At 52.4% G+C, this 13,171-nt stretch overlaps 1 protein-coding gene across 1 annotated transcript in view; it reads left to right on the top strand.

The window, feature by feature from the left end:
* Positions 1 to 13,171, top strand: part of ANKS1A (ankyrin repeat and sterile alpha motif domain containing 1A) — a gene marked incomplete at its 5' end in the record, with an annotated part of 90,305 nt that overhangs the window by 56,834 nt on the left and 20,300 nt on the right. The window contains 2 exons of the mRNA XM_084275846.1: positions 6,525 to 6,591; positions 12,125 to 12,231. Coding sequence (XP_084131972.1) covers positions 6,525 to 6,591; positions 12,125 to 12,231 — 174 coding nt within the window. The remainder of the gene's footprint in view (positions 1 to 6,524; positions 6,592 to 12,124; positions 12,232 to 13,171) is intronic.

The following is a 13,171-nucleotide window of genomic DNA, read 5'->3' as shown; positions in this document are numbered from 1 at the left end:
CCCCCCCAATGTTATCTGCTCAAAAAAAGGCGAGTTCAGGCTGGCTTCTTCCTTCAGCCCATCTCTCTGGCGCAGCGTGTTGGTGTACAGCATCGTTGTGCAATTGCTACTTGAGGCATCTGCTTGTCCTGACCTCATCCATCCCCTCTGGACCACAGACAGCATCTCCTGAGAGATGATTTCACAAGTTAACAATTAGAAAAGAAAATCCTAAATCTTGATGAAATAGCTCTGACTCTTTTCCCTCTTTTTTTCCCTCTGTCCTCCCAGCAACCCCAAAATAACTTGTTCTTATTTACTAGAAAACACATAAACCAGTTGGAAACCAGTTTGTTACTGCAGTATTGCTACGAAGTGGAAGCATCAGCTGGGGATGTTCTCTGCTTCCCCAGCATCATCTGTGGACCTCATGCACCCTTCTTTTCCTCCCCTGCTTTCCGTTTGGCTCTCATGAGACCGGTGGCTTTGCCATGGAGGGGGGATTTGTGCTCAGAGGGGTTGTTAAACTGCAGAAACAGCTTCTCTGGGCTGTTATTCTAATAAATAATTTTAAACCAGCTTTGCCCCATCCCTCAGCTGTAGAAACTTAGAAATAATGAAGTCTTAACCCTTGACACTTCCTTGGGATTGCAGAAGTTTCAGAGCACAGATAACCTTTAGACCCAACCTTGTAAGTAGCTTTCAAGACTGGAATATGCTGCTGGAACCGCTGTCTTGTCTGCTGAGCTCGGCCTCAGGCGAGCTTGCACAATAGGTTGTGAACCCTGCAATAATAAGGATTTATAATGGGAATCCTGATATATTCTTAATTATGCTGGTGCTGCAGGGTGTCATTATGAAGTACTAATACTGCAGATAGCACCGTTTGTTTCTGGGTGCTCTTATTTAATTACAGCCTGCTGTCTGAGGAACTCCTGCTCCGTGTCTGTGTCTGAGCCGTGCGAAGGGGGAAGTCCTGTTAGTAAACCCTCTGGTGTAGGATACCTGTGGCTTTTGGTGTTATCTGGTCATCCAGATGCTGGCATGTGCCATGTATCTGTATTTATTTTCTTCTCCTCTCAGGACAACCTTGCTGTGTCCTTGGGAATCGCTGCTGCTGCACGCAGAGACTGAGAACAAAACCTGGATGGTTGTATCGATGGTAAATGTCAAAGCTTTTCAGCTGTAGATGAGGGTTCACCAAGCCCCTTCCAGAAAGTTCTGGTAGCATAAAGATGCCCCCAAACCTGGGGGAGTGTCAGGCTAAGGGAGTGCTGTGGGAATGGAGCTTGCATGCAAACGAGCCGCTGCAGCCGACTCCCGTTGGTGAAGCTGTCCTTTATTTGGGTGATGAAAGACCCCAGGACTTGTTTAATCCTCCTCTGACTCTCTCAATGGATTCCCTGGCTCCAAACTCCAGCCTTGGCTCCGGGGAGGGAAATCCAGGGAGATTAATATGGACACCACGGCTTCGCATCCGTCAGGGCAGGGGGAGCGGGAGCGAAGCTGGGTGAGGGGCTGTTCCTCTGCGGGGCTGAGTGTGCCCTTGGGGGAGAAGGGGGCTGAGCAGGAGACCTGGGACGTGTCCCCCTCTGCCTGGGACGTGTCCCCCTCTGCCTGGGACCTGTGCCCCTCTGGTTCTCCGGCCCAACAAGGTGGGGAATTACTTTACAGGTGTTGAAGTGTCCTCTGCCTCATGGGCCGCACAGACCTCAGCATCCAGCGTGTCCCTGAGGCTGGCTTGGTTCTTGCTGCCCTTCTCCAAACAAACACCTTGTTCTCCATTAATCAGAGCTCGAGTTGCTCGGGATAGTTTGTTTTAAGATCAAATTCTGTTTTGGAGTAAATTGCCAGTTGCTATGTTTCTGTGGCTGCCTGCCTGCCTGCGTGGAAATGCTTACTGCTTCCTCAGCCCTGGGATGACTCTCAGACACACCCAGCTCCTTTTTTCAGGGTATTTTTATTCAGCAAAACATGGGCAAACAAATCAGTGTGCTTCAATCCTTGGTAACTCCTCTGCAACTCCTTCCCATCGCATCCCTTGGTTCAGGGTTCCATGAGGGACACTCTCCCACCTTTCCTTCTCCCGGAGTATTTTAGCTTTGTGATACTTTGTCTCCTTCCCTCGTAAGGTTTCAGGCTTTAAACATAAATAAATCCCACCCCACAACCTGTTTGGAGATGGATGCGTGGTGCTTGAGTGGAAAAAACCAGGTTAAGCCAAAACAAATCGGAACTGAGTGTCCAGGCTGCAGCTGAGCCTCAACTGCGGCGCTATATTTAAACACAGTATTTTTGTATTTTAATAATTAACTGCTGGGAAAGAACAGCCTAAAAACTGTAGCAGAGGCTGTTTTCAAGGTACCTTCTCTTCCAGCCCCGTCTTCGTGGTGTAGAGTGCGGCTGAGGACTGGTTGTGAAGGATGGGGATGCTTTAAGGTGTACGTTCCCTCTCTGGATTTATCCCCTGCCCCTGGATTCTTCTCTTTGGGACCTCTCAGCAGTTAAATCAGGATGAGCAGCAATAAATGGGTGTTGGAGTTGGCTCATAGACTCAAGAGCAGTTCCTTTCCCTTTTGCATTAATCATAATTGTTTTGACCACCTCTGGATCAACCAGATAATTAGCCAAGGATGGGCTGTGAGGAGTAATCCTCCGCCACATGATTAATTACCATCAGGTTTTATATAGCACAAGGCAATTCGCTGCTTTTGAGGAAGAGTTCAGGGTGTTTCCGTGCTGGAGGAGCACCTGCAAGTCCTCACTGCTGGGGTTTGGCTGCTGAGCTCTTGGTGCTGGGTCCTGAACCTGCAAAGCACCGAGTCCTGCTTGTATCAGCCCTGGAAAGGAGTGAACTTGGACCATCTCTCAGAGTTAGTTTGCAGATGAATCCAGCTATGGAAAAGGAATCACAGGGAAGGAAGCAAATGTTTCATGGAGTCAGACCGTGGTGACCTGCCCTGGGCAGGGGACAATCGCTTCCAGGGATTGATTGTGCCCCTGGACTGGGCACTGGGGAGGCTGCACCCTGAGTGCTGGGTCCAGTTCTGGGCTCCTCACCATCAGAGGGACAGGGAGGTCCTGGAGCGAGTCCAGAGAAGGGCAACCAGGCTGGGGAAGGGGCTGGAGGGCAAATCCTCTGAGGAGCAGCTGAGGGAGCTGGGGGTGTTGAGCCTGGAGAGGAGGAGGCTGAGGGGAGAACTTATCCCCCCTTCAGCCAGGGGACAGGAGATGGGACAAGGGGCAATGGGCTCAAGCTGCCCCAGGGCAGGGGCAGAGCAGATGGGAGGGAAAAGTTCTTCCCTGGCAGAGTTGTGGGGATGTGAAACAGGCTGCCCAGGGAGCATCACTGACCCTTGGTGTGTTTAACAGATGGCTAGATTTGGTGCATCTGGTTTAGCACAGGACAGGAATGGTTGGACTAGATGATCTCAAAGGTGTTTTCCAACCTGGTGGGTCTGATTCTCCAGCCTGCTGAGAGCTGAGCAGGTTGTGATCTACAGTCACGTTGTCCTTCTGTCTGTGGCTTTTGAGTGCCTGTTACCTCCATGCACGGGGCAGAAATTGCTTTGTGACACCCTTACCAACATTTAGAGGAAGTGAAAAGATGGGGAGAGACCTCTTATCCTGCACCCCCTCTCCAGGGCTGCAGTACTGCTGTCAGCATCGCTTCTTCCCAGTGAGAAACACAGCAGAGGAGCTGACCTTCCTTAAAATCCAGTTAAAACTTTCTCTTGCCCTTCACCCCACGTTGTGAAAGGGCAAAACTGTGAGTAGGTACAGGTGGAAGATGCCACCTGGGCACAGAGTGTGGTGGGGGGGGCGAAACGTCGGCTTTACTGATCCAGAAATGCTGGGAAATGAAGGAGAAGCTGATAGGGGAGGGACCTGGCCGGGCTCTTGCCAGGTAGTGTGCAGAGGGGCTGCACATGTGGGGTCTGAACCTGCTGTGGAAACACCTCTTGTGCTCTCTGCCTTTCCCAGCAGCACCAGCAGCCGTCCCCACACGTCTTCAGAGCCGGGTCCCGGCACAGCGTAAGATCCACGACGCGCTTTGCCTCTGCTGGGGCTGCTTGAACACACGTGCTTCTCTCCTGCCTCCTCCTCTCCTTTCTTCCTTCCCTCCCCATCATTTTTTTTTCCTTTTTGGTGACTGGCTATAGGAAACACTTGGCTGGAACCAACTGATTCTTTCTCCAAACGATCCCAGATCTGCCCAAGTAGGTGTCCTCTAGATAAAGGTCCCAGGCTGTAGGTACAAGAGCAGCTCCAGCTTAGAAACACACCTTGTAATGAAGCTAATTAACACAGATCTTCAAAGCTTGATGCCCTTAAACTTCTGGAGCTTGGACTGAATTGACCTTGAGCTTAAATAGCAAGAATCCCCTTCCTTGTACAGGGAGCTTGTGGGGTTTGGTTAAAGCTCAGACTGACTTGTCTGTTGGAAGTAAAAGCTGTTGTGTCCCAGGCTGTGCTATCAATTCCTTGGGATGTGTGTTACCCTCCTGTGACAGGAGGGATCTGGTCCTTCCTCCTGCTGCCCAGTCAGGGACTCTGTCAACCCTAATGCTGGTGTTTGATGACCTGCACAGCTCCAGTGGCCTGATGGGGCTGGGCTGGGCTGGACAATCTCCCAGCCCTTTGAGCACAGGTCACCTTTGAAGTCTGGTTGCATCCAGGGCCAGAAGATCCATGGACCCTTTGGCCACGCGTTCTGCAGGCCCCACTGATGGCAGGACCTGGGCACCCTTACCCAGAGTCTCCTGTTGGAGCATACCTTGCTCTGCTTCCATCCACATTTGAATTTTCAGGTTTGATTATTTTAGGCTGGGCTTAAAGCTCCCAGTAAGCTAGCACTGACTCAGTTTGGAGCCCAGTAGCAATGCTCATCCTCATGGTTTTCCAGGGACAGAGGATCCTTTAATGACTCTCCTATAGATCCCATGAATGCCATCTCCCTGCTCTGAGTGCACTGCCTGCCTGCTCCCCACAAACAGGAAGGGCTTTAGTGGAGATCTGACTTGGCAGGAGCCTTTTAAGTCTGTCAGATTTTTGCTTGCTTGTTTGTTTCACCAAATAAACCCCTCCCTAGTGTAATTCAGCTTCCAGCTGCCATGGAGTTCTGAATGGAAGTGGAGTTCCTGGCTCCCTGCAGCGTTTCCAGGAGCCCCACTTGTGGGCTGGGAGGTTTTGGGAGCTCGTGCAGCTGCACCAAGCAAATCCTCACACTGGGTTGCAGGCAGGGCAAAGGGCTGGGGGCTGAGCTCCAGGAATGCTTGGACTCCTTCCCCAAACCTGTCCTTGAAAGACCAGGAAAAAACCAAAGTCACATAAGAGCTGGAGTTTATTCCCCCTTCAGTCTGTTGCCAGTCAATGCATCGGCTTCTCATTCAGCTTTAACCACCCTGAAGTGCCTTGTGGGGATGTTTTCTTGGGAAATTTCCATTCAGGAATCTCTAGAATTATTATTTTTCTTTTCTCCTTGGTTGTAGATTGAAAACTGGGGGTAAGGAACCAGACCTGACCATAAGCATCTCCTCATTCCTCAGCAAACAGCAGCCTTTAGTGCTTTTGGTTATTAACACTTCAGAAGTGAGGTGTGATTTATCAGGTCTTTTAACTGAATTACCTGGTCCTGCCAGGTTCCCCTCCCACAGCCCTGCATTGGGAAGCCTCCCTTCACCAAGTCTGCTCAAGAATTCTATTTGCCTAAGAAAATATCCTGTAGGTCATGTGAAAATTGCATCTCACATTAATATTGTTGGTGGCAAATGAAGACATTTATACGCAGCACAAGTGGGCTTGGAAAGAAATGGAAAAGGTTGGAGAGATGCCAGCTCAGGCAGTAGTTTCTCCCTTTTTTTTTTTCCTTAATTGCATGAGGTTTGCTTTGAGTTACTGACTGTGAACTGCTTAAATGAGGGGATGGAGTTGTCTTTAGCTCCCTCTCCTGGGTACTTAAGGCATTTGCCCCCGTGGTGTTGCTGCTTTTGCAAACTTGAGCTGTTTTCCACCTCCCTCCAAGCATCTCTGCTGCCGGTGGGATGGGGAGGAGCGCAGCAGCCGAGCACGGCACTGGGAAATGTGGTGGCTTAGAAAAAACCCCGAAACTAAACCCAAATACCCAGCAAACCCCAGACTGAGGTGAAGCCAAGTTTGCTTCCTGCATGCTGTGGAAGGGTCAGCGACCTGCTCTGCTGCGGGTGAAGGTGGGGCTGCATGTCTGTACGGGGTGAGCTGAGGAGTTTGGGGGTTCCCTTCCTTCTCCTTAATGTTATGCTCTGGAGGGATGGTTTGATTTTCAGGCAGGCTGTGGAAGGGAAGGCTCAGTGGAGTCCCAGCCTCTCCACATCCCTTCCAAGCCACCCATCCTTACAAGGGCTTTCCCAGGTATTAAGGGTACCTCCTCGGGGTCAGAGGCATCTTAAGATCCTTTCCTGGGTTTCTTTGGCAGTCACAGGGCAGGTGAAGCCCTGAGGCTGCCTTTGCCTTTTCCTCAGGCTTTATGAATAATGCAACACCTACTTCTTTTTATTTCTTTTCAGATTGAGAAGATCATGAGTTCCATTGGCGAAGGCATCGACTTCTCTCAGGAGCAGCAGAGGATCTCAGGTAGCGTACCCAGCTCCTGCGGGTGTCTGTCTTGGTCATGCTCTGTACAGAAACAAGGTGATGCCTCTTTAACCTGCTCCCAGAAGGGAAAGGAAGGTTCTGGCACAGTTGGAACAGTCCTCAGCTTCCCAGCATAATGCTTGATGCTACCACCAGCAATTTTAATTCTCAGAATCACCAGGTTGGAAAAGACCTTTAAGATCATCAAGTCCAACTGTTCCCATCCTGTGCTAAACCCTATCCCTGAGCACCTCACCTACCCTTTTTTAAAACATCTCCAGGGAAGGTCACTCAGCCCCTCCCTGGGCAGCCTGTTCCAGGCCCTGTTCCAGGTAGAGGCCGTGGGGATGTGGGGAGTAGTGACTCCTGTGCTGCTTTGTGCCCGGGGTCGGGCTGGCACAGCAGAGAGAACCCAGCCTTGGTTACAAACCCTCCTGCAGTGACCTAACGCTGCCTCAGCTCTGCACATCAAACACAGGCATTGAGCAGTTTTACAGGCTTCCACAGAAAGTTTTCAATGCTTTTCCCCCCCTACCTCTACTTTTTGTTCCTTTGGGAGGCAGTAGGTATGAAGAAGAGGAACAGATAGAGGAAGGAGGCTTTGATATGGGCACAGGTATCCTTAGATGTGTCTCCGTGCTCTTTGCAGAGCTGGGAGATATCCCACCCCTTTCCCAGCTGACTGTCTCTGTGTTTCCAAGCTGCTCCAGAGGTTTTATTTCAATTCTTCCCTTCTCAGGATGCAGCTTTGCTCTGGAAAGCAGCAGTTTGTTAACAAACTTGTCCTCTCCACTGCTGCAAACAGAGCCGTGGCTCCTCAGGAGTGTTGTATCCATGTGGAGATGAGTCTGTGGCCTTCAAAGTAGGAGATGGATAATTGTTTGGCTTTAATGGTGCCTTTGGAAACGGGGCTCTTTGTAGTGAGACACAGCTGGAGAGCTTGAACTCTGCTGTCTGGGACCAAAGGGGCTGAAATAATCCTGTACCACTCAGGGGTTTTTGAAAATCTCCATCTTAAAATTGTTGCCACGGGAACTTCCTGGTGGTGAGACTGGTTTGGCTGGGGCTGGGATACTTCCTGGCTGACCAGGAGGTATCCCAGCTGGGAACAGTTCTGTGTGTTCAGGGACACGGCAGCATCCCAATGTCTCTTGATTTCTCAGTGGGGAAGGATCATCCTGCCTGGCCACTTGTGTTAGGGCAGCAGCTGTGTGGGGAGCAGGACTGGGGTGATGCCAGTGGTGGTCACATTCTTTGGATGTGGTTTATCTGCCACGTGTCTCACCTTGGGTGATGCTTGGCTTTTCCTGAGTGTTCCCGTAGGCATCGGTATCCCTGTGAGCTGACCACGTGCAGGACAGATGCTCCCCCTGTACTTTAAGCATGAATTCCCTTCTCTGCCTTTAAATTGGGAGCAAAGAGGAAAGCAGGACTCAGGATCTCATTTGACTTTACTGCAGCATGCTGGAGGATGCTGGAGAGCTGCCACCACCAGGGATTCTGTCCTTTCAAATCCTTCACCTCCAGACTGCTGCATCCGAGCTGCTCCGGGTGGGCAGCGGCTCCTCCTGCTGAGATGCTGATGTGCATCTCACACACAGCTCACGTTTGCCATGGTAAAGCTGAGCTCACACCCGTTTGTCACTTGGGGTTTTACTTTGGTCAGGAGGAACCCACCCTGGATTCCCCGTGGGAGTTTAACCTGTGCCAGCCCTGGGCACTCATTAGGGCTCCTGTTTTCATGGGCCCTTTGCCGAGGGATGTGCAGCAGTGTGGGGGTTTTTGGGCTGATGCAATGGAAGCCATTCAGCATCCTGCTTTGTGACAAGCCCTCCCCTCCCGAGCCGGTCCGTGCGCCGTAGCAGCGCGTGATGGATCGATATCAGTAGGGAAGAGGCCTGACATGGAGGGGAGGAGGAGCCAGTGCTCTGCAAGAGCTGCTGCTGTTCAGGGAGCTTCCAGGAAAATGGACCCGTGTCCCTGGAAGGAGACGGACTCAGGAGCTGCCTTGTCCTTGAGCCATGTGTTTTCCCACGGGCTGTGCTGTGTTACGCTTGGTTTGGGATCCCTCGTACACACATCAGCTGCTGTACAGTCAGCTGATCCCAGACCCCACAGCGCCTCATCTCCCCACAGGCTTTGAACCAGAAGCCTGTGTGTCCCCGCTCGGTTACAGCCACGTGTCGGGCAGCAGAGGAGACGAGCAGGCTCTGCGCAGCAGATCAGCCTGGTGCAGGCTGGAGGTGTCGACTGGACAGGGAACGTTTTGGGGCCTTGGCTTGAGTGAGGAAAGTCGGTGTTTCACTTGCTGGGAGAGGGAGGAATTAGTTACCAATCTGCATTTGGCTGATTGATTCCAGTGAGGCCGGGAGCTGGCTGTGTTTCTTGCATCCCATAGCAGTCATGACTGCTTTCTCCTTGCCGAACACGCTGCTGGAGTGTGTCCCCCCTCAGTGGATCTGAGGGCGTTCAGCCCTGGGTCATGCCCTGCCTCAGCTGCCCTGCACACTCGCTTGGTGTGCAGACAGGGGGTTCATCAGACTTGTGGGGTTTTCTTGGTAACGGGTCTTGCTCCAAACAGTCTTCAACTGGTCATTTTTGGAACGATAACTCACCAAAGGACGTCCCTCAGCCCTGGTAGCCCCCTCTCCCTTTCCTATTTTGCTCTGAAGCATGTGGTGTTGCTTGAAAACATCTTGCAAGAGGAACTCAACTGCTTGCCTGGCTTTTTTCTTCTCTCTTTTTGGGCAACTTTTAAATACTCTGAATAAGTTCTGCCTACGCTCCCTTGATTGTTCCTCCCTGTACCATCCCCAGATTGATTGGTAGGATTCCTAAACCATGGAGCATAAGGAGAAGGCTGGAGCTGGAATTAGGAGTTTGCTTTAATCGGAAGTTGTGACTGTGCTCTTGCTGGGGGATTCATTTTTGCCTTTGTCATCCTCATAAGAGCAATTACTCAGTGTATTTTGGACTTGCTCTCATCCAGGATGTTTCGAGGCATCTGTTCTTTTCAGCATAACCCACCCATTCCCCATCCTCTGCACACCCACCCTTCCTTTTGTCTCAAAGTGGCTTTACAAAGAGAAAACCTGCCCTTGGTGTCACCGCCAGGTTCCCCTTCAACAGCAGAAACACATCTACGAGTGTACAAGGGGCTGAGGAGAGTAAATGATTTCCTCAAACGAAATTCAGGAGCTGCTGTGGTTTCATTCCCCCTGCCAATAGCCTGACTGCTTCCAGAAGCGCTGTAGTAGGCAGCAGGCGGTTTCCTCACCTCTCTCTCTCTCAATAGATTAATTCTGAGCCAGCCACAAATCACTGGGATGTGTCAGACCAGACCGGTAACATCATGATTTTATTATTTATTTCTAAAAGAGCCCCCGAGCTGTGTAGGGCATCACTGAGTAAACACTGACAAGTCGGTAATTTCCAGGAGAGTTCTAAAGCCGCTGCCTCCCTCCCTCCCTTCTGCTGTGAGGGCTGCTCGCCGCTCCTCCGGCGGCTGGAAAAGCTGGGAGGGGTGAGAGGATGAGGAGAAGGGAGGGACAGGCGGTGCGAGAGCCGGAGACGGGGGCTGCGAGCGGAACGGCGAGCGTGGAGCTCGCTGCCTTCAGACAAAGCCCGCGGCTGCAGCGCTCGGCAGGGACGTCGCTGGGTGAGGGGCTGCAGGCGGAGCAGCGAGGATCCATGGAGGGGAAGGACGGAGACCCCCGGCCAGCGGGAGCGTGTGGCGTTCACCCCCGGCTTAGATGCTGCCGTTCAGCACGGGCAGTGTTAGGGGTGGGAGACAGAGACCTTTTGTGAGCTCTGCCGTTCCTGCCTGCGCTGCAAGGACCGGCCAAGCTCAGCCCAGCTCGCCTGGCAGAGGAGCTCTCCAGCAGACCAGGGCAGCGGGACCCATCCCTTACCCCACGACTTCCCGGAGAACGCCGTGAGCGCTGCCTTGTGCAGCCATTGCAGGGGGGTGGGAGGGATGCCTGGGGAGGTACCAGACAGCTACAGCTGACCTGGAGGTTCACAGAAAGCAAACCTGGGTTTCCTGATCATCTTTTGATTCGCATGTACCCTTGAAACAGATGTGCTGAGGAGCCGGAAAAATTCTGCCTGCCTTGCCTAGCAGATTTCCTGATGAAAAGGAGATCTCAGAACTCTTTGTCGTATTTAAGGGCTCGAGCTTTTCTAGAGGAGAGTAGCAAGTCACTGGACTCCTTTCCCAGGGGCGAGGGAAGGGAGAGGTTGTCTGAGCAGCTTCCCAGGGCTGTGAGGAAGAATCTCATTCATCAGAGGCTGAGAGGAGGTGCCAGGGCATGTCTCGGACTTGAGCTGCTGCAGGAAGAGGAGAGAGCCAGCTTGCATTTGGCTGCTTTTTGTTTTGACGTGGTTTGGAAGCAAGGAACTAAACCACCTCCTCCTCCAGCGCTGCTCCTTGAGTGAGGGGCTGGGATGCAGCGGCCGCGCTCAGCTGATGAAGATGCAGGAAGGGCGAATGCGATCACGCACCGGACACCTGGCAGGACTGAATGTGTTGGGCTGAAAACCACATCGATCCCTCTGCCTTCCTTGCTGTCACCCAGCGCTGCGGTGTAGTCACTCTCCGGTGCAGCCCGGTCCCAGCAGCGTGTTGAAATGCTGTACGTCTGCATAGGTGGTACAATGACAGCGCCGGGACTCTCAGGCTCGTGTTCGGGGTCGCTCGCACCTCTGCTCCTCTTAACACCATAAGGGAGAGGAAAAAGCCCTTACCATGGTTTGCCTCTTTCAGGACTGCTTGGGGAAAAAAAGTATAAGCCCTTCTTTTCTTCTGCTGCAGTCTGTGTGCTTTCTTTGTCTTGCATGTCTTCCTGCGGCCAGCTGCTCTAGCCCAGCTTCTGCTGCTGTCCTCACAGCCCGTCGTGTCTGGTTTGTGTCTCAGCTGCATGAAGATGTGTTTCTCTCTCTAGCTGCTTTGTGCCTCCCCTGCTCCTGGCCCTCTCCACTGCCACGCTGAGCAGGGTTGTGCATCCGGAATTGCATGGACGAGAGGGGACCCGGTGCAGCTCTGTGTGTTGGGGAGCAGCTCTGCCCAGTTCCCTCACACCTACCGACTGGCTGGGAATGCCTCGGGGGAAAGTTTGCTGCCCTCCTCCCGCCCCCTTCAGCCGAGCCAAGGAGTGGATCCGCATCCCCGCGGGGTTGGGCTTCCTGTGTTTGCCTGGCCAGAAACTCGCCCTGCAAGCAGTGCATGCCATGCCACGGTCCCAGGAACGCTTCTGAACACTTTCCCCAGGGGGAAGGTATTTTCTGAGTGTTAACTGGGATACAGATTAAACCCTGAGCCCGCGGAGGCACTGGAAGCTGCTTGCCCATGGTCTGTGCGCACCGGAGGAACTGTCTGCCAGCTGATTTGTTGTACTCTTGAGCATAATTTTTTTGAGTTTCTTGATGGTAATGACTATGATGTGGCAATGCCATCTGTCCTCCTCAGAGTGCCGCTGCTACCGCCTTAACGGGTTCTCCCTTTTCAAGCGTCTGCCGATTCCTCTCTCGTCAGGTTCGCGGATGCTGGAGCAGAGTGTCGGGGAGTGGCTGGAGTCCATTGGCCTGCAGCAGTACGAGAGCAAGCTGCTCTTGAACGGCTTCGACGATGTCCGCTTCCTGGTAAGTCGCTGGGTGGGATCCCTGGGCTCTAAGGAACGTGTTGGGTGAAACTTTCCTTGTTATCGATCCCTCCCCGCGGCAGCTGCAGGGGAGATCGGGGGTCTGCAGGGGAGATCGGGGGTCTCCAGAGCAGGTCTGGGGTCTGCAGCCCAGCCAAAAGGTCTCAGGGGTGTGTAGAAGGTCAGACAAAAGGAAGAAATGAGGGTTGTGTTGTCTCAGGGTCAGTCACCTTCACGTTGAATTCAGGTGTTATAGCTTCTTTTCCCCACTAATTTCAATATAAATTTGTATTTCCTCTGTCCTCCCAGTCTTGACTCTCTGATATACTCCAGAAATGGGATCTGATGTTCAGTGGTGTTTTGAGACACTCAGGGCAGTCTGTGTTCTGGGCTACAAAGGAGGTGGTAGACCTCTTGTTGGAAGTATCTTTCCTCTGAGCACACAGGCAGGATGCTAGTGAGCTGTTCTTCATTGAGTTGACACTGTTGCCTCTGAAACCTAATGATGACAAGATGGTAGTGCTTAACGATGAAGGGTTTGGGGTTGTTTTAATAAGTGGTGTCTAGAAAATTTAAGGTGCATGGTGTAAAAAATCTTGAGAAGGCGAAGGCACAGGAACCCCTGGTGCTGTGGGAGGGCTCAATAAGAAATGCTGAGTGTGGACCCCCCAGGTTCTGCAAATCAAGATTTCTAAAAATGGATGGAAACCTTTGGCAGTCCCCAGCTGTGCCTGCTGGCCTCCATGGCAAGCAGCCTGTCCCTTTGTCTCCCCACAGCCTGGCAGGGCCAGCGCTCCCTCAAGAGCTGGGTCTCCTTCAGCAGAGGAGCTGCCAGTGACAGGCAGTGGCCTCGCCACACACCCTCTGCCACGTCCCATTCCCGCAGCTGGTGTGGCACCTTCTCTCTTTCCTTGAGGGGACCTGACCCTGCACCCTCCCAG

Source organism: Gallinula chloropus (assembly GCF_964237585.1).
Source record: "Gallinula chloropus genome assembly, chromosome: 27".
Lineage (NCBI taxonomy): Eukaryota > Metazoa > Chordata > Aves > Gruiformes > Rallidae > Gallinula > Gallinula chloropus.
Note: the sequence above shows the minus strand (reverse complement) of the source record. Positions and strands in the feature narration are given on the sequence as shown.